Source organism: Lutjanus erythropterus, chromosome 15 (assembly GCF_056507025.1).
Source record: "Lutjanus erythropterus isolate fLutEry1 chromosome 15, fLutEry1.hap2, whole genome shotgun sequence".
Lineage (NCBI taxonomy): Eukaryota > Metazoa > Chordata > Actinopteri > Lutjaniformes > Lutjanidae > Lutjanus > Lutjanus erythropterus.
The window spans coordinates 8,408,714-8,432,419 of record NC_139331.1 but is presented as its reverse complement, the minus strand read 5'-3'; the positions used below and the strand labels follow the sequence as shown (position 1 = coordinate 8,432,419).

The following is a 23,706-nucleotide window of genomic DNA, read 5'->3' as shown; positions in this document are numbered from 1 at the left end:
CACTTATATAACCGGCATGACAATAAACCTCCTCAATCTTAAAAAGTATACTGTCACTGTTAGTCTTGAAATGTCATACCCCTAAACAATTTTCACATTATAATAGCTTAATTTATTACATGGATCATGTGTGGGCTGAACGGGATTTGTATGGACTGTGGACCAATGACAAACCATTTCACTACTTGTTTCCATAGAGTTAGTTTATTTATTTATGTATTTATTTTATGTTTTATTTGATTTAATTTGGTTTATTTAAGTGTAATTGGTATTATTAAGGATAGTTTTTTGGCGGTTGAACACCAATAAGTGTAGAGATTAGGATATGGCCAATCAGTTCACGATCTTTCCCGAAACCTAACCAAGTAGATTTGTTGCCCTAAACCTACTCAAATTCCAACAGTTTCACCATATAAAAGAAGGTTTAATTCTTGGCGCCATGATAAGGAACCTGACTATGGATCCATGGAAGTTAAAGGGAAAACCTGGCATATCATATATATACACAAAAGTGTACTTTGAAGTATGTAACCATGCAATTTCAAAGTGTAAAGTTGTGTTATTTTTACACATAGTTTATGATATCTGCAAGTTTATGGATGCACAACGCTAAACTGTACTACATTGAGTATTCCTTTGAGAAGGTCACTTGACGATGATATGCTAATGAATCCCAAAGAATAACTGATCCAAATTAGCTCAGTGACACAGACCAAGAGCTCCCATCAGTACAGACGTACAAACCACACAAGCATGGTGAGAAACACACAGAGCACTAAAAGTAACTGAAAATCTCTCTCTACAGAAAACTAGAAACTGTTATATTTTGATTTAAGGAATGTTATTGCAAATGTTAATACACTGTCAGTTATCATTTATGCATGGCACCTAACCTTTTTGTCAACAGCTCCGATGATGTTTTTGAGGAAAAATTTCTCTGTCTTGAAGCACCATATATACCTTTCAAAACGTCAGTCCCTGACATGTATTTAGTATATATTTTTGTTGGGTCTTTATCAGTTCTTATAATATGTGGGAACCTTCTTGTAATAACTTCCATCATTTACTTCAAACAGCTCCACACTCCTACAAACTACCTCATCCTCTCTCTCGCTGTAGCTGACTTTCTTGTTGGGGTTTTACTTTTGCTTTATCTTGTGATACCAGATACAGGAAACTCCTGTTCGGTACTAGACTATTTTGATCTCTATCTGTGTGCATCTTCTGTGTGGAACTTGTGCTTTATTTCTGTTGACAGATATTTTGCTGTGTGTCAGCCTCTGAGGTACAGAACTAAAATAAATGTCCGTGTTATTGTGATTATGATCCTGGTGAGCTGGACTATATCTACTCTTAGCTTTTCAATTGAAGGTTTACAAGATGTTTTTGCTTTTTATCTCCCAGCTGTCATAATGTGTGCCATCTATCTAAAGATTTTGACGGTGGCACAGAGACAGGCACGCAGCATCCAGAACACAACCTGTCAGAGCACAAAGTCTGAAAGTAAGATGGAGAAAAAGGCCACCAAAACTCTGGCTATTGTAATGGGAATTTTTCTGATCTGTTGGACTCCTTTCTTTCTTTGTTGGACCATTGACCCTTTCATTGATTACAGAATACCATTTACTGTGTATTATGCATGTATATGGCTTGGATGGTTCAATTCAGTGCTCAATCCGTTCATCTATGGTTTCTTTTACAGCTGGTTTCGATCAGCTTTCAGAATGATCATTTCTGGGAAAATATTTCAAGGTGATTTTACTCATTCTAAGCTCTCTTGACTCATGACTTGCTGGTAATCATCACTAGTTTGGGTCTGAAGATTTACATCTCTTTCTACTGCAGCTCATATAAAATTTGCCACTGTACTATACATAAAGTATCTGTATGGACAACTCAATACACAGATAGCAGTACATAGTAAACAGTACATACAATAGTTTCAATGTCATTGTCTGTAAATAATCACAGGATCCACATATCTCATAGTTTTCCTCATTTCTTACTGTATGTATTCAGTCATAGATGCTGTATAATGAATGCAGGAGTACAGCTCTGAAGTTCTCTGTGAATCATTTGTTTTGGCTGCAGAGGGAAACAGAAATAAGTATTAGTTGACCAAAACACTATTTGGATCATAATGAAATAGTAAAAAAATCTAGTTTTGCCAGCAGGAAAATAGCTAAACAATGCTGGATTACTTTTGTCTTTGTTCAGATGATAAAATAATGGATGCTCACTTTAGCATCCTTTACAGTAGAATCACTTTTTTGTGCAAGTTAATAAGTTCACATTCTGTCTTTGCTTTGACACCTATGAAGATGCTGTGAATCCAAGACTAAAGAGAGAAAATGTCCACTTTCATGGTCCATGATGATTGTGGCCGTTTGTCTTGTCCACACTGCAGATTGTGTCTTAATAACATTGAGTCATTATTAGTGGACACTTAGTTTGCCTTTGTGAGACACAATGAATCAGATTTACAAAACAGTGCAAGGAGGGTTCTTTAAATCTGAAGACTGTGTATGTGTTTTCATTGTATGTGTTCTTACTTATCAATCAACCCACATTACAATATTAGTTGTTAAATGATTACATTCAATGCAATGAACAATTATGTGAAAAAACTTGCCATCAAAAACTACTTTAATCTCTAAAGCTTTTATTTGTAAGTTCAGGCAGAGCCACATTGTCCTTGTAGGGACACTTGCGGCCAGTGGGACAAATCTGGCTGCCAGGTGACCCTCTGACTGTTTTCTTGATCACAGTAAAAATTGATTCACACCATTTTTCCCAGGAAGGAGGAACAGGTATATCACTTCTGGAGGATGGTCTAAATTAGGCTGTGCAAAGTGCTGATAGCTAAAGAGAAGTAAAAGTTACACAGAAATGAGAATAATTCTGATCCCATAATTGTGTATAACAGATTAAAAGAGTTTAAATAAGCTGCTCTTTATGTCCCTGGTAGGATGGAAGAGGTTCCAGTTATGTTCAATGTTGTAACCTGTTTTAAATGTTAAAGCACAACTAAAATGCAGCTGCAGTTTTTAAATACAGTAAAATATCAGATTTATTTGTGAATCATTGCACAAAGTTAGTTACTAAGTTAATTAAATAAGTCTCTTAATTTGAAAATAAAGAATTTCAATAAAATATTAGGTATTTGGTTTTTAATATTTATTCATTTTGTCTGATATAATGCAATTATTTATGTTTGTTTATGGGCCCCAGTGCAAAGCAAGTTAAGTAACTCCATTCTAGGGGTTCCCAAGGAAAATACAATTTTCAAGCTCACACAGATCACACACTCAGTCACTGTATATACTTTGTGTAGTACTCAGTAATTATCATGTGGCATCATGACTAAGCACAACCTAATTTAGGTCAATGTGATGTCATTGTCTTTGTGGCATAAGCACAAATGAAATAAATAATATGAAACAATAAGGGCCCCTCGACAAGATGGGGCATCAAGTGGATCTCATCAGACTGAGGTTTGTTCATTAACTGACCCCTGGCCTCCTGTCATTTTGCATTCCTCTGTTGTAGGGGCATCTGGGGTAAAATTGACCTTTGTGCTTACACTGACCCCACTGTACATCACTGTACATCTTTTGTGTGTTATAGAATGTGGCAGTTTGATTAAGCACAAACTAATATAGATTGATGTGAAATGTTAGCACAAGATAAACTGCAATAATAAGGGCCCTTCTACAAGATTGAGCATGAAGTGTCATAGTAAACAGAAAACCTGTTGCAACTAGTCAAGGTGAGATGAAGGACAATGAAATTCTCAGTCACTCAGACAATATCTGTCTTTGTGAATTGTTCCAAATTATTATTTATTGCTTGCAAACAAGAACCTCCATGTAAATCTGGGGAAGAAGCATGTAAGCATGTGAAGCACACGTTCACCCCTCCACTTTTCCATGAAGCGTGTCTCACTTTCCCCCACAGTTGCAGTGGCATGTGGGCAGAGTGTGTGCCCTCGCCATCTTGCGGGTGACTCTTGCAGAGGCACTCGTTCGGACCGGGCCATAGGCTGGAGATCCTTCTCCGTTGAGGTCTTTGTCATGCACACCAGTATTGTTCACGCTGCTCTGCTTCCGTGTCTCTTTGAGCTCCACTCTCCTCCGGCCCTCCACACACCTGCCGTGCATCACCTAAGACAGGAGATAGGAGACACCCACAGGAAGCCCAGCCCACGAATTACTGCCCGCTCACCCACAGTGTCGTTCCGGGTCATTTAAAGAAATGCCGCAAAAGCCTACAGAGCTTCACCCAGGGATAGCGCCGCCACCAGGACCAGCCACACACACATCCTTCCACATACACACCATCACCCCGTGACAGTACTCCAGGAGTATCATGTACCCAGGCTATTGCTACAAGCCATTCTGTCCTTATATGCCACGTAATCTGAGTGAGGTCCTTGTTAAAGGAGACTGTGTCGGTATTCTAGGTAAGAAGTAAAAATACTTCTTCAAGATACTGAGCCAGAGGGCAAAGCTTCAGATTTACTAGAAGATCAACTTTCAGACCTCACCTATGGACCTGATCTGCAGGTTAGCTGGGCTCATTTTGTAATCAAAGGAGACAACTGACCCTACACTAAGCCCCACCCTCCTTAGTTAGTATTGCTAAGCCCAACTTTCCATTATTACACTGCATTTAAGCAGATTATAGTAATAACGGTGGCAGTTATACAAAAAACAGTCAGCTAGTTCATAGATCCAGGGACTGGACAGAGGCAAGGCGGAGACCTCAGGCGAATGGCCCGAGGGCAGGGCAGAGCCGGAGCAGGGGACCTCGGGCGGACGGCCCGGGAGCAGGGCAGAGCCAGAGCAGGGGACCTCGGGCGGACAGCCTGGGGCAGGGCAGAGCTGGAGCAGGGGACCTTGGGCGGACAGCCTGGGGCAGGGCAGAGCTGGAGCAGGCCTGGAGGCTGGCGTGCGAAGGCAGAGCCCCTCTGGAGGCCGGCGAAGGCAGAGCCCCTCTGGAGACGGGCATCAAGCAGGAGGCCGGCAGGGAAGGCGAGACCTCCCTGGAGACGGGCGACGAGCAGGAGGCCGGCAGCGAAAGCAAGACCTCCCTGGAGATGGGCGACGAGCAGGTGGCTGGCAGCGAAGGCGAGACCCCTCTAGTAGACGAGCAGGAGCCCGGCGGTGCTGGTGAAAGACGAAGGTGGAACCCCTCTGGCGGACAAGCAGGAGGCCGGCAGCGAAGGTGGGACCCCTCTGGCGGATGAGCAGGAGGCCGGCGGTGCCAGCATAGACTAAGGCCTCCGCAGCCATCTCCTGTTCCGGCAGAAGACCTTTGAGACAGGTCATCCAGCCAGACAAACTGAACCGTGATTGCAGAATATAGCCAGGATAAGCGCTAAGCTAACTGGGCTGAGACCTGAGACAGCAAGCCAGAGAGAGATGCATCTTTGTTGACCCACTTTGATTCTGCATCAACCCACATCCTCCTCAAACCCCCACAGAACAAAATGCTAATGCAGTGGTATCTAACAAGTTTGGCTGGAGGTAAAGTTACTGCAGCTAGTAAGCTAGTCCAGGCATGCTAATGTTTGCAGCTTGTTAGAGCACATGAAGACAGAGTTTAGCTCTTGTTTTTCATGTTTTTTAGAGACTACAGAAAAGATGTCACCAGACTCATGAAAAACCGAGTATTGCTCCTCTCTAAGCCTCCTGCGCACCGCGTCAACATGTAGAAAAATCAAAAGCTTGTCAGCTCTAGTTATGGTTGCTGTTGAAAGTGGGGCTCAGCAAAGGGTCAGTGAAGGTTTTTTGGGCACGTCCAACTGGTTTGAGACTGCACGGCAGACCCAGGACACACTGGGAGAGTATTTGTCTCATCTGTTTTGGAAATGCCTTTGGACACTGTAGGAAGACCATTAAGACAGCACAACAACAATAAAACTACAACAAGATTTCATAGTACTAGATCAAGTGTTTGAGAAGACTGATCTGCCAAACTCAGTAGATCTGTGCTGTACTGTGCAGTCACCTCTGTTGGTCATCCTACTTGTCCTCTCATTGTCTGAATGCAGTTGTATGAACTCTTAATGGAGGAGCAGCCAGCTCAATGTAACACAGTCTGGATGCTTTCTCCCTCTACCACAATATCTGGCTGACCTCCAGTTTTCCTTATATAAAAGTATATGCAAGCAGTTTTACTTAGTTGGGAAGTTGGGAAGCTTGGCCACAGCTGCTGTAAATTTAGCTGCCACTTAACATATGTCATTTCCATGTGTGAGGATGACTGTGTCATCTGCATACATTTGGGTTTCAACTTCAGAATGTATGAGTAGCAGATCATTAACATATAGACTAAATTAAAGAGGTCCAAAGATTGAGCCTTGTGGAACACCAACGGAGCAATCAACCAACGATGAGGTTCTATTCTCAACTCCAGTACATTGTCTTCTCACAGTGAGGCAGAACTCCATCCATTTGATTGCATCAACAGAGAACTTAAAATTGGATAATTTAGAGAGAAGAACATTATGATTTAGAGTATCAAATGGTTTTCTCAAATCCAAAAATACAGCCCCTACAGCGCTCCCATTATCTAGTTTTAATTAGATTTTTTTTTTCCAATTAAAGCTGCAGTAGATAGAAAGCCTGAAAACAGTTGATTTTCAAATCTCATCAGAGTTAGGTTTCGTTTTCTGCGTCCTTAGCCCTCAGTCAGTCCTCAGCCCCACCCACTAGCAGCACACCCTTCATGAGCAAGCAACAGCTTACAGGCTGTCATGAGCGAGCACAGACAGACAGCTGTGTGTAATAAAATATATATCTGACAGTTAAACTACATATAAAAACAAAGATTTGGTGTTAAAACAGAAAAGTACTGAGAGCTGAACATAAAGAGACTTTTGAAAACGTTTTTGTCTCTGCACACACAAGCTCAGTATCACAACAATCGCTTGTTGGAGGGGAACAGAAAGGAGGCTTGCCACCATTGGGCTACGGTCAGCACAACGTGACCGCAGCCCGTTTAGAGGTGTGTCGGGCTCATGGTTCATGTCGAGCACAGCTTGCCACGATATAAGCGGTCATGAAAATGCAACTAAGTGGCAACACAGTTTGACCCGCGTGGCCAAAATGCCAGTACACAAGCAGAGTGTCATTTACTTACCCTGTAAAGAGTGCATTAGATTCTGCAGTGAGTCAGAAAAATAGTTATTAAATGCGGAGACAGTTTTACGAGCATCATTAATTAAATTTCTCTGTATTTTCAATTTTCCTTTCCTTGACTCTCCCTGACCTGATTGCTGTGACTTAATTTATTTATGTTCTTCCATATCAATTTACTATTACCCTTTCCTTCTTTAATAATATCCAGAAAAAAAAGGCATTTGCCTTTCCTAATTCATTAACTACTTTGTTATGAGTTTAAAAAAAAATGAGTTCCATCATTAATTGATTTTGACTTAAGCGCTATTTTCAAAGCAAAATATTGTATCTGTAATCCCACAGTTGCTCATTAAACTAGGGCAGGTTACTCTTAATGTGTTTATTCTTAAAGGTTTGGTGTAATTTCTTTAATTCCATTCATTGTAACTATGAATGGTTAACAAGAGGCCTCTAGATTATTTGTATGTAGAACATCACTCCAGTTGATGTAGTCTAGTTCTTCCATAACTTTATTCATGTCTTGTTTCCTTATTCCATTGGTGTTGGACTGAGTATCCCTGTTGGCTGGTGTTACCTTCACTAGTTTCATTCGAGAATGCACCAGGTTGAGATCATGCGTAATAACAGGCCCTGGGTTCAGCTGCACATCACTGGCAAAAAGGACTGTCAACAGCTGTGTTCGTTCATATGGTGCAGTTGCACGACCATCTCGTAGTATAGTGGTGTAGGAGGTTAGCTGTGTCCATTCATTGAATGTGACCGGTTGCAGTGGAGATAATCTGGTTTCTGGTGTGCTCATTAGCTGATTAATGCTGCAGTAGTGGACCGAGAAGAACAATAGCACCACTGAGTAGATTAGAAGTGCAGATCTCTGTGTAAAGTTCTCAGATATCGGTCGATGTTTGGCCCTGGTGGCAGAGATGAGATCATCATTTTTGAGTGGTGAGTGTCACTGCTCAGCAGCAACAGCAGTGTCTGAGTTTGCAAATTTGTTTTGAGTTTTGTAAAATAGACAGCAACAAAGTTTGGATGACTATGGATATTATCTCCCCAAATGTTAATGAGAAAAAGTGTACTTTGGCGTATGCAATGACACAGTTTGAAAGTATGAAAAGCGATTACTTGTGACCAGATTGAAGAGACAAGGATGGATTTGCATCATGGGTATGACCCACCATTTTTAAAAAATCAAAGTCAGAATACCTCAGCCTGTGGTACTTGCCCTTTAAGAGACTCCCTTGACCATGATATGCTAATGAGCCCTGAAGACTAACTTATCTGAATATACTGCTCAGTGTCACAGACCAAGAGCTCCCATCAGTACAGATGCACAAAACAAATCAGCATGGTGTGAAACACTGCATTAAAGTTAAGTGAATATCTCTTTCTACTGAAAACGTGACACTATTAATTTTCTTGACAGAAGGCATGTTGCAAATGTTACTTCACTACTGATGATAATTTATGCATGGAACCGAACTTTTTTGTCAACAGGTCTGATGATGCTTCCGAGGAAAAAAATCTCTGTTTTGAATCAGTCACCACCACCAAGTATTTATTCAGTATTTTTGTTGGCTCTTTATCGTGTCTTATAATATGTGGGAACCTTCTTGTAATAATCTCCGTCATTTACTTCAAACAGCTCCACACTCCTACAAACTTCCTCATCCTCTCTCAGGCTGTAGCTGACCTGCTTGTTGGGGTTTTACTTTTGTCTTATGGAATGGTACCTGCTACAAGAAGCTCTTGTGTGGTACAAAGGTATTTTGATCTCCATCTGTGCTCATGTTCTGTTTGGAACTTGTGCTTTATTTCTGTTGACAGATATTTTGCAGTGTGTCAGCCTCTGATGTATAGAACTAAAATAAATATCCGTGTTACTGTGATCATGATCCTGTTGAGCTGGTCTCTATCTGCTATTGGCCTCTCATTTATAGGTATAGCACATATATTTGGTTATTACATCCTAGCTACCATAATGTGTGCCATCTACCTAAAGATTTTGATGGTGGCACAGAGACAGGCACGCAGCATCCAGAACACAACCTGTCAGAGCACAATGTCTGGAAGTAAGATGGAGAGAAAGGCGACTAAAACTCTGGCTATTGTGATGGGAGTTTTTCTGATCTGTTGGACTCCTTTCTTTCTTTGTTGGACCTTTGACCCTTTCGTCAATTATAAAATACCAGCTTCTGTGTATTATGCATTTACTTGGCTTGGATGGTCAAATTCAATGTTTAATCCATTCATCTATGGTTTCTTTTACAGCTGGTTTCGATCAGCTTTCAGAATGATAATTTCTGGGAAAATATTTCAAGGTGATTTTACTCATTCTAAGCTCTCTTGACTCATGACTTGTTCGTAATCATCACTAGTTTGGCTCTGAAGATTTACATCTCTTTCTACTGCAGCTCATATAAAATTTGCCACTGTACTATCCATAAAGTATCTGTATGCACAACTCAGTACACAGATAGCAGTACAGTACATAAACAATCAATGTTAATGTTCATAAATAATAGCAGGATCCATATCTCTGATTGTTTTCCTAATTTCTTACTGTATGTATTCAGTCATAGATGCTGCATAATGAATGCAGGAGTACAGCTCTGAAGTTCTCTGTGAATAAAACTTGAGGAATTAATTAATGTTGAAATGATTTTCTCTTACAGTAGTTCTCAATCATAGCCTTCATCATTTTTTAATGTGGATAGAAACAGAATTATGTATTCGTCCACAACATTTGAGTGTAATGTAGAAGCATAAGTCCTAGTTTTGCAGGCACAGAACACAGAACAGCTCAAGCAAAGAACAATGGATTATTTTTGTCTCTGTTCAGATAACAGTTATAGATGTACACTTCAGCATCTTTTACAGTGGAATATTCTTTTTTCTGCAGGGTCATACGTTTTCATTCTGTCTCTGCTTTGACACTTGCTGTGAATCCACGACTAAGCAGAGAAATATCTGCTTTTATGGCCCATATTGTCCATGCTGCAGTTTGTGTCTTAACAATGCTTGCCTTTGTGGAACATTTTCACAATTAATTAATTTACAAAACAGTACAAGCAGTGTTTTTTTTTTTTAATCTTAAGACTATACATGTTCATTTCATTCATTCTCAATCATCAGTCTTCAGTCTGACTTTTACACATCCCACCTCTGCTGTGGTTTGATCAGTGAACAATGCACCCACTTTACAACATAGCTGTTAAATGATTGCATTTTCATGAAATGGAAAGTTATGTGAGACAGAAAGTTGCCATCAAAAACTGCTGTAATTTCAAAACCTGTTCAGGCACGGCCGATTTATCCTTTTAGAGCAGTGATACTCAATTGGCAGCTAGTGGGGTGAAGCTCAAGTAGACTGCTAGTTAGCTGTCTGACTCATTACTTATTCAAAATAAAAAAAAATATTGATTGACAGTTTTTCCCAGGAAGGGAGACAAATATGCCAATTTTGGCTGATGGCCTAAATTAGACCGTTAGTAACAGAAAGAAGGATGATTTCTATAACGATGCTTTATGCCATGAAAAGTTAACTATTAGCTGAAGAGGAGCAAAAGTTACACAGAAATTAGGATCATTTTGATCCCATAAATGTGTATTACAGACTAAAAGAGCTTAAATATGCTGCTCATTCTGTTCCTGGTAGGATGGAAGAGGTTTCAGTTATGTTTAAAGGTGCAACATGTTTCAACTAAAATACAGGTCTAGTTTTTAAATGCAGTAAAACATCTAACTGAGAAGTAATGTTATTAAAGTGTTTGTTTATTAACTGCCTGTCATTTTGCAAAAGTGGCTCCTGGGCAAAATAAGTTGAGTAACCCTGTTGTAGGGGCAAAAATGAAAATCATCATTTGTGAATTGTTTCGTAATTAGTATATGGCAACTTGACTCAGTGCTAAATAATATAGATTGATGTGACACATCAGCACAAGATAAACTGAAATAATGGCACAAGTATAAGTTGCCAAAACAAGTGTCATGGTAAACAAAAAACCTGTTTTATCTATCCAGGGTCAGATGAAGGGCAATTTAATACTCAGACACAATATCTGTGCTTGTCTCTTATTCCAAAGGATTTTTTGTTACTTTCAAACAAGAACCTCCATGTAAATCTGTGAAAAAGCACAGGAGACTGAAAAGATATTGGTTACACTGCAGATTATGCTTTTATATTTGAATATCACTCTTTGTTACAAACAGGTGCAAATCACCAAGGTCAGAACACAGGCTGCAGCACAGCTGGTCTCCTGGCAGTATCTCTGGGGTTCTCCAATAATTGTCTTCTATTGTCTGTACTTTTTATTTGTAGCAAGGCCACACTCTTCTCCTCCACTTTTACATGCTCACAGTCCTTTCCTGGCATTGCTTTTCAACATAGCATTTCTAAACATGCTAGTTTTCTTTAGAAAGCAAACATTATTTACATTTGCGCACAGTAACAGAATTATTTTTTAAAAAATGACCAGGGTCAATATTATTCGCCCCCTTAAGAACTGACTGTTTTATTGAGCTATAGTACAAACCATTGTTGTGTGATGATGTGCTTCAGCAACAGTGGTTTGTACTTTGCAATGCTCGAAGCTTGTAAAATCAAGTTAAAACTGAGGATTATCTTCCAATTTACACACAGTATAAGAATTTCAGTGAGGGTTTGAGCTGTCACTTGAGAAAGCATCATGCCAAAAACAAAAGAAATCAGTTTAGACTTGAGAAAAAGAAGTGTTGATGCTCACGCAGCAGGAGAAGGATATACAAAGTTATCACAGCATTTTCAAGTGTCATGAACTGGAGTGAGAAACATCAAGAAATTCAAAGAGAGCCACACAGTATAGAACAAGCTTGGCAGAGGTAAGAAGCAAAAAAAAAATAAAATAAAAGACTCTGGAAAGAAAACTAGTGAGAGATGTCTCTAATGACTCCAGAATAACTGCCAAGACACTAGTGAATGACTTTGCAAGTTGGGAATTGTAGTCTCAAAGAAGACAATCACTAGAGCCTGGAATGTGAGGTTGCAGACTAAGAAAAACTCCACTACTGCAGAAGTGACACCTTCAAGCCAGACTGAAGTATGCTAAGGACCACCTGGAGAAAGATTATGCACACTGCAAGTATGTCCTTTGGTCAGATGAGATGAAACTAGAGCTCTTTGGCCATAGAGACGTTGCTTATGTTTGGAGAAAGAAGGGAGATATAACCCAAAGAACTCCGTCACCACAGTGAAACACGGTGGTGTGAGTATTATGCTGTGGAGATGCTTCAGCGCATCTGGAACTGGGAATCTCATCAAGGTGGAAGGAATCATGAGGAAAGAAGGATATGTGAAGATTTTGAAAGAAAACCTCAAGCAGTCAGCAGCAAAACTGGTTCTGGGTCGTCGCTTTGTCTTCCAACACGACAACGACCCAAAACATACGTTGCTCCTGGTGAAGAACTACCTCTAGAACACCAAAGTGAATGTTACTAACTGGCCTGCACAAAGCCCTGACTTGAATTCCAATGAAAATCTGCGGGGTGAACTGAAGACCAAGATCCATGCCAGAAGACCATCAAATCTGGAGGAGCTTGAGTGATTCGGCAAACAATAATGGGCTGGGATTCCTCAGGAGACGTGTCTGAGACTTGTTGAAAACAACAACGAATGACTGCAGGCTGTTATCCAGCAAAAAGGATACATGATTTACTATTAGCATCAGGGGGTCCAGTAATTAATTAATAATGACCCTTGTGGTTTTTGTTTTTTGTGAAATGATTTTGTTTACCTGCGTAAAGTAAAATAATGTAAGCATCCAAAATAAAACTAGGATATTTGGAAAATGTGGTAGAAATACTTTGCCCTGTTTTTTGTTTTTTTTTTGTAAGATTATTTTTTGGCTTTTTGCCTTTCATTGGATACGGACAGCTGAAGATATGACAGGAAATGGAGTAGAGAGAAGGGGAATGACATGCAACAAATGGGTCACAGGCAGGAATCCAACCAGCGACCACTGCAGAGGACCAGCAGCCACAGTACATGGGGTGAATACTCTACCAACTGAGCTATGGGAGCACCATACCTTGCCCTGTTTAACAGCACTTGGGTAATACTTTAAAAAACAAATCATAGGGGGGCTAATAATTTCATCTTCATCTGTAGGTGTTATACTTCATCATGCATATATTTTATTTCCTTTTGGCAGCTTTAAGCACATCCGCACATTTACACAACAATTCCCACAACATGAGGTAATCATGTAGGTGTCAACTTAAGGCCTCCGTAATTTTAGTTAAAGGTGGGGTGTATCCTTTTGAAGAAAGACAATTGGTATTTGAACATAACAGCCAGAAAAACACACCTCTGCCTTCAAAATATCTGCCCCTAAAATTCATGAACGTGCAATGCCAAGGCAATGACAGCAACAACTGAGCAATATGGCTGAATCCAATGAGTCTTCAGCCTGAATTTACCAGCAACCTAGATGAAGGAAAACAATATTTTATCTGCAGGAAAACACAAGTAGACAGGATCACAACTGAGCTGGGGCTTGGAGAAACAAATAGTGCTGGAGAGTCTTGCATGGAATACTGAAGAACAATCTGGCAAGAAGTGAGTGTGCTGGAGAGGCTACTGGGCTAATTGTGGATGAGCTGCAGCTGAGCTTGCAGGTGAGTGGAGTTGGGCTGATGAGGTGGGAGTGGCTGCCAGGTAGAGTGGAGCAGAGGTGGAGAAAGTGGAAAATTACTGAGACAGAGGGGAAACTGGGTTAATGGAGGAGTGACAGAACCCCCCTACCTTGAGGGACAGCCCCCAACGTCCCAAAACCAAGGTTCAATCCAACCTGGGTGGGTGGAGTGGGTCTGGAGGAGGGACAGATGAATTTTGGATGGACTGTCCAGCTGGGAGTGTGACAAGTGCGCTGAAGGCAGGGCAAACTGAGGAGGCTGCTCCAGAGGACAGCCTGGAGGCTGGACAAGGGCTGAGCTGAAGACCTCAGGCAGATGGCCCAGGGTTAAGGCAGAGGTGGAACCGGAGCCCACAGGCGAACGGCCTGAGAACTGGGCAGAGGCGGAGCCGGAGACCACAGGTGGACAGCCAGAGGCCAGAGGTGGAGCTGGAGAATTCAGGCAGACAGCCTAGAGTCAACCCAGGGGAACAGAGAAGATCTGGGTGACACCATGATGTTGACACCATGATGTGGGGTAGGCAGAGATGGCAGAATCCCTCTGGTGGCCAATGTTGAAGACAAAGATGGCAGGACCCCTCTGGTGGCCAACATTGAAGACAAAAATGGTAGGACCCCTCTGGGAGCTGAGGGTGAAGACAGTGGGACCCCTCTGGCAGCCAAGGGTGAAGATGGAAGGATGCCTCTGGCGACTGACGAAGGTGGGTCCCCACTGGCAGGCAGCAAAGGCAGGGCCCCTTGGGAGAACTAGCAGGAGACCAAAGGCAAAGATCGAACCCCTCAAGAGGATGAACAGGGTGCCAAAAGTAAGGAAGGGACCCATTGACAAGACAAGCACGAGACCAAAGGCAAAGATGAGGACGGGACCTTTTTGGATGCTACAGATGAAGATGGTACCCCTGCGGATGCTGGGGACAGAGCCTGTATTAGGCTGCTGGCACCAGAAATCTAGGCTGCAGGTTGGGGCCAGCTGCAAGGCAAGTCTCTGATGTTTGAAAAACCAGGCAGGAGACTGTCGACAGGGCTGTCATGCTGGAGGCCAGCAGCTGGGAGTCTGGCAGGTGAGCTGGGGCAGCCAGAGAAACCAGAGGCTGCTGCTTGGGCCTAGCCAGGACCTGGATGAGGTGCAGCTGGGACAGGAACTGGTGGTGCTGACAGCCCAGCCAGAACAGGAACTGGTGACAGCAGCAGCCCAGCCAGAAGAGGAACTGGTGATGGCTCTATCGGGACAGGAACTGTCTGCAATGGCAGTGGCCCTCCCAGGACAGAAGATAGTGGTGACCTGATAGGACTGGAGATGGCAGTGGCCCTGCCGGGACAGGAACTGGCTGTTGCAGCAAATCTGATGATACTGGAGATGGTGGTGACCCTGCCTGGATAGGAACTGGCTGCAGCATCAGTAGCCCAGCCAGAGCAAGAACTGGCAACAGCTGCACCCCAGCCGTGACAGAAACTGAGGACAAGAGATGTGAGGACAAGAGATGGCGGTGACTCCGCTGTTACAGGATATAGCTTTGATGGTGGTGGCCCTGCTGGGACATGAACTGGCTGCAGCAGCTCCGCTGGAACAGGATGTGGCTGTGGTGGGAGCCCTGCCGGGATAGAAGGTGGCAGCGACCTCACTTGGAAAGAAATGGCTGCGACGGGGGCGGCCCTGTTGGGACATGAGATGGTGGCAGCCCCGATGGGACAGGACCTGCATGCAGTGGCAGCAGTGGCCCCACTGGGACAGGAGATGGCAGCCCCACAAGGACTGACGTTGGAAGTGGCCCCACCAGGGCTGTAGATGGCAGCAGTGGCCCAGCCGAGACAGGGAATTGCTGTGGTAGTGATACCATTGGTGGCCTTATTGTCACTCTTGCTTGCTTATAAACCTGTCTGCAGCAGTGATCCACAGAGGAGCTGACCTCAATCAACTATTTACTGTAAGCTAGCATAGAGAAAATATAGAAGAGAGACTGAAACAACATAACAGAGTGCTGAGTTCAGTCAGAGGCTAATGCACATACACACGCACTCACACACAGCTAGAGCCTGCTAGGTGGCGCCCTCTAACTGTTAGCTTGTTGCTCATTAGCTTACGGCTAGCTATTTGTGGTGAATAAACACACTTGCGTGAGTAACACAAATGACGTTTCCAAAATGATCTGGTGGTCCAACTTGCTCAAGTAACAAAAGTTTACTTTTCTTTAAAGGAACACAACATCAAAGCTTGTATTAACTATACATCGTCTCCAAATTTTCTCAAACTTTTCAGAGGAGCCACAAATTCTTAATCTCGATTTCTAGAGTTTGAGTTGCTGCATTACCTCCCTCAACGACTGATTCCACCTCCATCCAGTGGAGAAGGATAATTCTCTGCTGTAGTGAAAGTGATACATTTAGTTATATTGAATTCAGTTCAAGAGAGGTTGTTGCTCTCTTCTGCTATGCCAAAAATAACTGTCATAACAGAAAAACAAAAAATGTTGGTGTTTTAAAGACTGAACTCCAATAATGTACAAATTAGGACATGATCAGAATGAACATGCTGGAGAGGCAGGTGAGAGTCTTCTTTCATCTTTCACAGGTTGGATCTATAACTGGGGAAAATTTCAGTTTTGGGATATGCAGGGGATTCAGCACCTTGAACTGAATAAAGCCTTCTCTAGCACAGACTGAGGTCCAACAAGACCCCTTCTAAGGTTTTTATATACTGCTCTGCTGTCAAATTCCCCCACTCATGCTGACCTCAGAGTCTCCAATGATAGGTTTTATAAATTAGATAAGAAATTATAAATAAAAGATATTGCTCCCCTTTTTTGAAGGCTTGAAGGAAAACATAGATCCCACAGGTCATTTTCAGGCAAATCAGCATATGACAGTTTGTTGACTGGGAACCTGGAGGAATCTTAAAAAGCAACTGTAAAAAATAATTTTCGAACTTGTTTATTGTGCTGGTTTTAATCCAAACCACAATCTATTTCAAAACCTACCCAGGTAGGTTGGTGGCCAAAACCTACCCAAACTGAATCTGTTTAACAACATTAACTAAACATTTAATTTTGTTACCATGACAATGAAGGTCACTTGACTTGTACTTTGGCGTATGCAATTACTCAGTTTGAAAGTATAAAGTTGTGTCATTTGCATAAAGATTGAAGAGACGAGTATGGAGTTGCATTATGAGTATGACCCAGCATTTTTAGAATTCAGCATCAGAATATCTCAGTCTGTGTTGCGCTGGTTACTTATTTGTCTGTTATGAGTCATACTACTAAAATGTCTAAATTGAGTACACCTTTAAGAGACTCCCTTGACTATGATATGCTAATGAGTCCTGAAGAATAACTTATTTGAATATACTGCTCAGTGGCGCAGACCAAGAGCTCCCATCAGTACAGATGCACAAACTAAACAGGCATGGTGTGAAAAACACAGAGCACTAACAGTAACTGAAAATCTCGGTTTAGATTAAACTACATACTATTAATTTTCTTGATTTAAGGCATTTTATTGCAAATGTTATTTTACTATTAATGATCATTTATACATGGAATCTAACTTTTCTGCCAACAGGTCTGATGATGTTTTTCTCTGTTATGAAACAGGCCCCACCACCAAGTATTTATTATATATTTTTGTTGGCTCTTTATCAGTTCTGATAATATGTGGGAACCTTCTTGTAATAACCTCCATCATTTACTTCAAACAGCTCCACACTCCTACAAACTTCCTCATCCTCTCTCTTGCTGTAGCTGACCTGGTTGTTGGAGTTTTACTTTTGCCTTTTGGTGTGATACCAGTTAGATATAGCTCTTGTAAGGTAATAGGCTCTGTTGATGTCTATCTGTGCTCATGTTCTGTTTGGCATCTGTGCTTTATTTCTGTTGACAGATATTATGCTGTGTGTCAGCCTCTGAGGTACAGAACTAAAATAAATGTGCATATTAGTGTGATCATGATCCTGCTGAGCTGGACTATATCTGCTGTTGGCCAATCAATTATGGGTTTACAAGATGCTTTTTCTTTCTTCCTACCAGCTATCATAATGTCTGCCATCTACCTAAAGATTTTGATTGTGGCACAGAGACAGGCACGCAGCATCCAGAACACAACCTGTCAGAGCACAAAATCTGAAAGTAAGATGGAGAGAAAGGCGACTAAAACTCTGGCTATTGTGATGGGAGTTTTTCTCATCTGTTGGTCTCCTTTCTTTCTGTGTTGGACCTCTGAGCTTACCATGAATTACAGAATGTCATTAACATGGAGTTTTGCATTAAGGTGGCTTGGATGGTTAAATTCACTGCTCAATCCATTCATCTATGGTTTCTTTTACAGCTGGTTTCGATCAGCTTTCAGAATGATCATTTCTGGGAAAATATTTCAAGGTGATTTTACTCATTCTAAGCTCTCTTGACTCATGACTTGCTGGTAATCATCACTAGTTTGACTCTGAAGATTTATATCTCTTTCTACTGCAGCTCATATAAAATTTGTCACTGTACTATACATAAAGTATTTGTATGTACAACTCAGTACACAGATAGCAGTACATAGTAAACAGTACATACAATAATATCAATGTCAATATCTGTAAATAATCACAGGATCCACATATCTCATAGTTTTCCTCATTTCTTACTGTATGTATTCAGTCATAGATGCTGTATAATGAATGCAGGAGTACAGCTCTGAAGTTTCTGTGAATAAAACTTGAGGAATGAATTAATGTTGAAATTATCTTTCTCTTACACTAGGTTTGAGTCTGTGCATCATTTGTTTTGACTGCAGATTGAAATAAAATTAAGGAAAAGAACAAATATGTAAATATAGATAAATAAGATAAATGAATTGAACACATGTTGCACCTTGTCCACACAACAGTATAGATAACAATAAAGAAGGATAACTTCTAGCTTTCTTGGCACAAAAATAGCTAAAGTTGTCTCTGTTTAGATAATACATTTAGGGATGTACACTTAAGAAGTTTTTACAATGAATGCAGTTTTTTATACAACTTATTAATAAGTTCTCATTCTGTCTCTGCTTTGACACTTAGAAAGATGCTGTGACTACAAGAATAATCACAGACTAGGTCCACTTTCTTGGCCCATGATGATCATGGCCATTTATATTGTCCACACTACAGTTTGTCTTTCCAACACTGAGTCATTATTAGTGGACACTCAGTTTCTGTTTGTCAGACAGTTTGAAAAAGATTCAAATTTACAAAACAGTACAAGCAGGGGTTTTTTGTAAATCTGAAGAATGTGTATACATTTTCATTTTGTGCAATGTCAATTATCATTCTTCAGTCAGACTTTTACACATCTCACCTCTGCTGTGGTATAATAGGTGACCAAGCAATGTACCCACATTACAACATAGTTGTTAAATTATTACGTTTTAATGCAATGGAAAATTATGTTAGACAGAAAATTGCCACCAAAATCTACTTTAATCTCAAAAGCACATTCTCTCTGTAGGGTATTAATATTAAAGTTGCAAATAGCAGGTGAAATCTGGCCTCAAATAGGCTGCCAGGTAGCCCTCTTGAGTATTTTCTTATTCAGAATGTTTCGAGGGATTCACAATGTTTTTCCCAGGAAGGAGGGACAGATATGTCAATTTTAGAAGACTAAATTAGTCTCTTAGAAACAGAGAGAAGGATTATTTGCATAATGGTCTTTCAGGCTGTGCAAAGTGTCATTATTTGCTGAAGAAGAGCAAAAGTTACACAGAAATTATGATAATTCTGATCCCATAAATGTGTATTACAGAGTAAAAGAGCTTAAATATGCTGCTCTTTCTGTCCCTGGTAGGATGGAAGAGGTTCCAGTTATGTTTAATGTTGTAACCTGTTTCAAATGTTACCGAAGCAAAACTAAAATGTAGTTGCAGTTTTTAAATTCCCCTCTACAAGATGGTGAAACAAGTGTCATGGTTAACAGAAACTCCTGTTGCATCTAGACAGGGTGAGATGAAGGGCAATGAAATACTCAGACACAATATCTGTCTTTGTCTCTTATTCCAGAGGATTATTTATTGCTTGCAAACAAGAACCACCGTGATGGGAAAGAAGGACATGAGGCTGAAGACAAGCTGGTTACACTATGGTTTATACTTGAACATTTCAAATATCACTATTTGCAACAAGTTCAGAGCACAGACTACAGCACACCTGGTCTCCAGTCTCTCTGGGGTTCTTAACATAACTGTCTTCTACTATCTGTAATTGATATTTAACTCTTGATGTGAGCAAGGCCTCACTCTTCTCCACCTTGACATGCTCCCAGTTCTTTCTTGGACATAGTTGTCATGCAGCTGATATACAAATTGGATATCTTTATGCAGACACACTGGGAAGCGTCTAATTCTCAGCATTTTCACACATCAATTCATCAAAACAGGCCTTTGATCAGCAGGAAGGGCAAACTGCTGATGCTGACTGGGCATATTGTTGAGCAGTGGCAGTGGATGAGATCAACTCTGTGCTGCGTAAGGCTCTGAACATTGTTGAGCTGTCTGGGCTGATATGCCTTTTCACTGTTGCTGGGTAGGAGAGAGTGCCTCCAGAATGGCAGGCTGATTGCTTTTCTCAATACACATGGGTTTGCCTGGCTTGGTTCAGTTTGACTCGGTCTGGCAGGGGTTTGCAGTTCCATTACAACACGGCGACCCATTCCAAGTTGTGTCTTTAACTGAAGAAGACAAAGCTCGAACTGAGCAGCTGCTAAGCCCCTCAATCTGAGCTTTGTAAACCAGACTTTTTCACAATAAAAGCCTGCTGTTCTTTTTTTTTATTTCTTTGTTACTGAAATATTTTTATCATGAAGCAGCACAATCAGGAAATGTTTTAATTTGGGATTCCATTAGCAGTAACTTAACGTGTCTCCTACTCAGCTGAACGCGAACATGAAAAGGTCAAGTAATGCAGATACCTGAAAGTACAAACATCAACACAAGAGAGATACTTCAAAGCATAGAGATTCAGTTAGAAGTTACAAAAGTACGGAGAGCTGAATAAGAGACTTTTAAAAACATCCCTCTCTCTCTACTCTCATGCACACACGTACTAAGTATCAAGACATGCTTGTTTGAGAGGAAGAAAGGGGTGTAATCAGAGGTTACCCCCAGTCGGCAAGACATCACCACTGCCACTTGGATTGGCATTGGCTCCACTCCAGAGTACGTCCATCTTGAGTGCAGCTCAGTGCAGCTTGGCATGATTGAAGTGGTAATGGAAATGCAAATCAGCGCAGCATAGCTTGACTCTGTGGTGACAAAAGTGCCAGGGGAATAGCCTTATGGGTTGGGGGTTTCCCATCTGCTCAGACTTCCTGGGAAACCTTATGCCACAATGCTGAAAAAGAGTCTCCAACTGATTGTTAAACCCCAGTTCCAAGAGGATCAGTGCAGATTCCTCTTGGTCTTGGAGTCTTGGAACACTGGTTCTGCTCTTTAAACGTGTAGAGTTCTCTGGGGTTTTTAGTGTTTGGCCATCCAATGTACATGTGGTTTATGGACTTGGAGAAGGCTTTGGACCAAGACCTCTGGGCATTCACGTAGATCAGGGGTTCAGGGGTAACAGGCGGACCGCAGTCTGAGTCCTGACCCACACACCGTCCTATACGGACCTGGACCTATAACCAATAAATTATTAAGAGATTTTAAATTTTGACGGGACACTTCTATTTTAACTGGCACAATGTTTCTAGTCTTTCCGGCGCTGGTTTAGCTGATCAGGAAATGCACAGATCAACCACAGAGAAGCTGCGTGTGGAGGAGACTGTTGTTAATGACGGAGTTTATTACAACAGTCAAAACTAACGTGATGGTTAATGACATCGACACCAACCAGATGCACTTATAAAATTAAACAACTGTATAAAGAGGCCTGTACGTAAAACAGGAGAGTCTGTGTTTCTCTGTGAGAAACTTTCAGACCTTCTCACAGCAGAGTGAACAGGTGAGGGAGGAGAGGAGGGCAGACTGATCACTAATCAATCACTGATACCGTCGTTCTCTCGGACTGATTAAAGAAATAAAAATGCCAAAATTGGTGACAAACCAAACCTGGGTGTCCACACAAATAAAGTCTTTGTGTGAAACACTGCAGAGTGTAACATTGTGCTGTTTACATACAGTCTGCTGTCTGTAGTTTGACAGAGAGACAGAGAGGGTCGTGTCTAGAAGGGAACCCTAGACCGGCGAAAGATCACACGAGTTTGATTATTTTAGTAGAAATAACGAACACTAATCTTGCGAGAGTTGTGCAAATAAAGAGTTACTTTCTAGACACGACCGAAAAAGGTTCGCAGCTCCAAAAATAGAAAATCATGTCGCGGTGCAGATATTTTTAATGTAGCGGGCCGCCATAAATAAAACACTATTCATTGATCCACAGAGAGTCACTGAAACACTGATAACTGACCTGCTGTGATGGAAAAAATACTCAGATTCTTTACTTAGGTATTTTTACATTGTAGTATTAGTGTTTTTACTTAATTACAATGTAAATATTTTGCATGTTATTGTTTCCATTTTTGAAAAATCAACATTTTTTATTGCTGTTGTTGTACTTGAATGTATTCTTATCATTATTGTCTGCATGCTGTGTGTCAGCCCCTGAGGTACAGAACTAAAATAAATGTCCTTCTTAGTGTGATCATGATCCTGTTGAGCTGGACTATATCTGCTCTTGGCCTGTCACTAAGGTTTACAAGGTATATTTTGTTTTTTCCTCCCAGCTATCATAATGTGTGCCATCTACCTGAAGATTTTGATTGTGGCACAGAGACAGGCACGCAGCATCCAGAACACAACCTGTCAGAGCACAAAGTCTGAAAGTAAGATGGAGAGAAAGGCGACTAAAACTCTGGCTATTGTGATGGGAGTGTTTCTGATCTGTTGGTCTCCTTTCTATATTTGTTATGCCTTGGACCCTTTGATTAATTACAAAGTACCATATACATTGTATTTTGTATTTAGGTGTTTTGGATGGTCAAATTCAATGCTCAATCCATTCATCTATGGTTTCTTTTACAGCTGGTTTCGATCAGCTTTCAGAATGATCATTTCTGGGAAAATATTTCAAGGTGATTTTACTCATTCTAAGCTCTCTTGACTCATGACTTGCTGGTAATCACTACTAGTTTGACTCTGAAGATTTACATCTCTTTCTACTGCAGCTCATATAAAATTTGCCACTGTATTATACATAAAGTATCTGTATGTACAACTCAGTACACAGATAGCAGTACATATTAAACAGTACATACAATAATCTCAGTGTTAATGTCTAAAAATAATCAAATTACTTACATATCTCTTAGTTTTCCTCATTTCTTACTGTATGTATTCAGTCATAGATGGAGTATGCTCTGAAGTTCACTCTTTCATTAAAACTTGAAGAATTAATTTATGTTGAAAGTACCTTTCTCTTGCAGTGGTTTTCAATCTTTACCTTCATCATTTGTTTTGGATGCATAGTTGTCCACAACATTGTAGTGTAATGCAGAAAAATAAACCTCATAGTTTTGCAGGCACAGAAACACCTCAAGTGAAGAAAGCTGGATTACTTTGATTCTACTGTCAAGTATAACAAAGTGTGCATCCCTAACTGTTACATGAACAGAGACCACTTTTTTGTGCAGGTTCATAAGCTTTCGTTCTGTCTATGCTTTGACGACTGCTGTCTATGCTTATGCACCGAACAGCAGGTCAGAGTATTCAGCTGTCTTAGAGACCCTGAATGGAGTCCTGCTTGGGGTTCTGGTAGGGGATAGGGTGAGAAACTCAGTCATCCATGAGGAAGCTGGAGTAGAGCCACTGCTCCTTTGCGTAGAAAGGAGCCAGTTAAGTTGGTTCACCTAGTCGACTCCCTAGGGAGGTGTTCCAGGCAGGTGGGA

General features: G+C 41.1%; 1 protein-coding gene across 1 annotated transcript; it reads left to right on the top strand.

The window, feature by feature from the left end:
• The first annotated feature begins 15,446 nt into the window (after window positions 1-15,446).
• LOC146314011 (trace amine-associated receptor 1-like) lies at window positions 15,447-18,212 on the top strand. The gene is made up of 2 exons (XM_084737051.1): window positions 15,447-15,595; window positions 17,372-18,212. The coding sequence occupies exons 1-2, from the start codon at window positions 15,447-15,449 to the stop codon at window positions 18,210-18,212; spliced, it is 990 nt and encodes a 329-aa protein (XP_084593177.1).
• Window positions 18,213-23,706: the final 5,494 nt, after the last annotated feature.

What these genes read in the sequence shown, in the direction of transcription:
- LOC146314011 (XM_084737051.1), top strand. Translation starts at nt 15,447, where the DNA reads ATGGCTGCGACGGGGGCGGCCCTGTTGGGACATGAGATGGTGGCAGCC. An exon ending in GAAGTGGCCCCACCAGGGCT is followed by an intron (nt 15,596 to 17,371) that starts GTAGATGGCAGC and finishes TTCTGCCAACAG; the next exon opens with GTCTGATGATGTTTTTCTCT.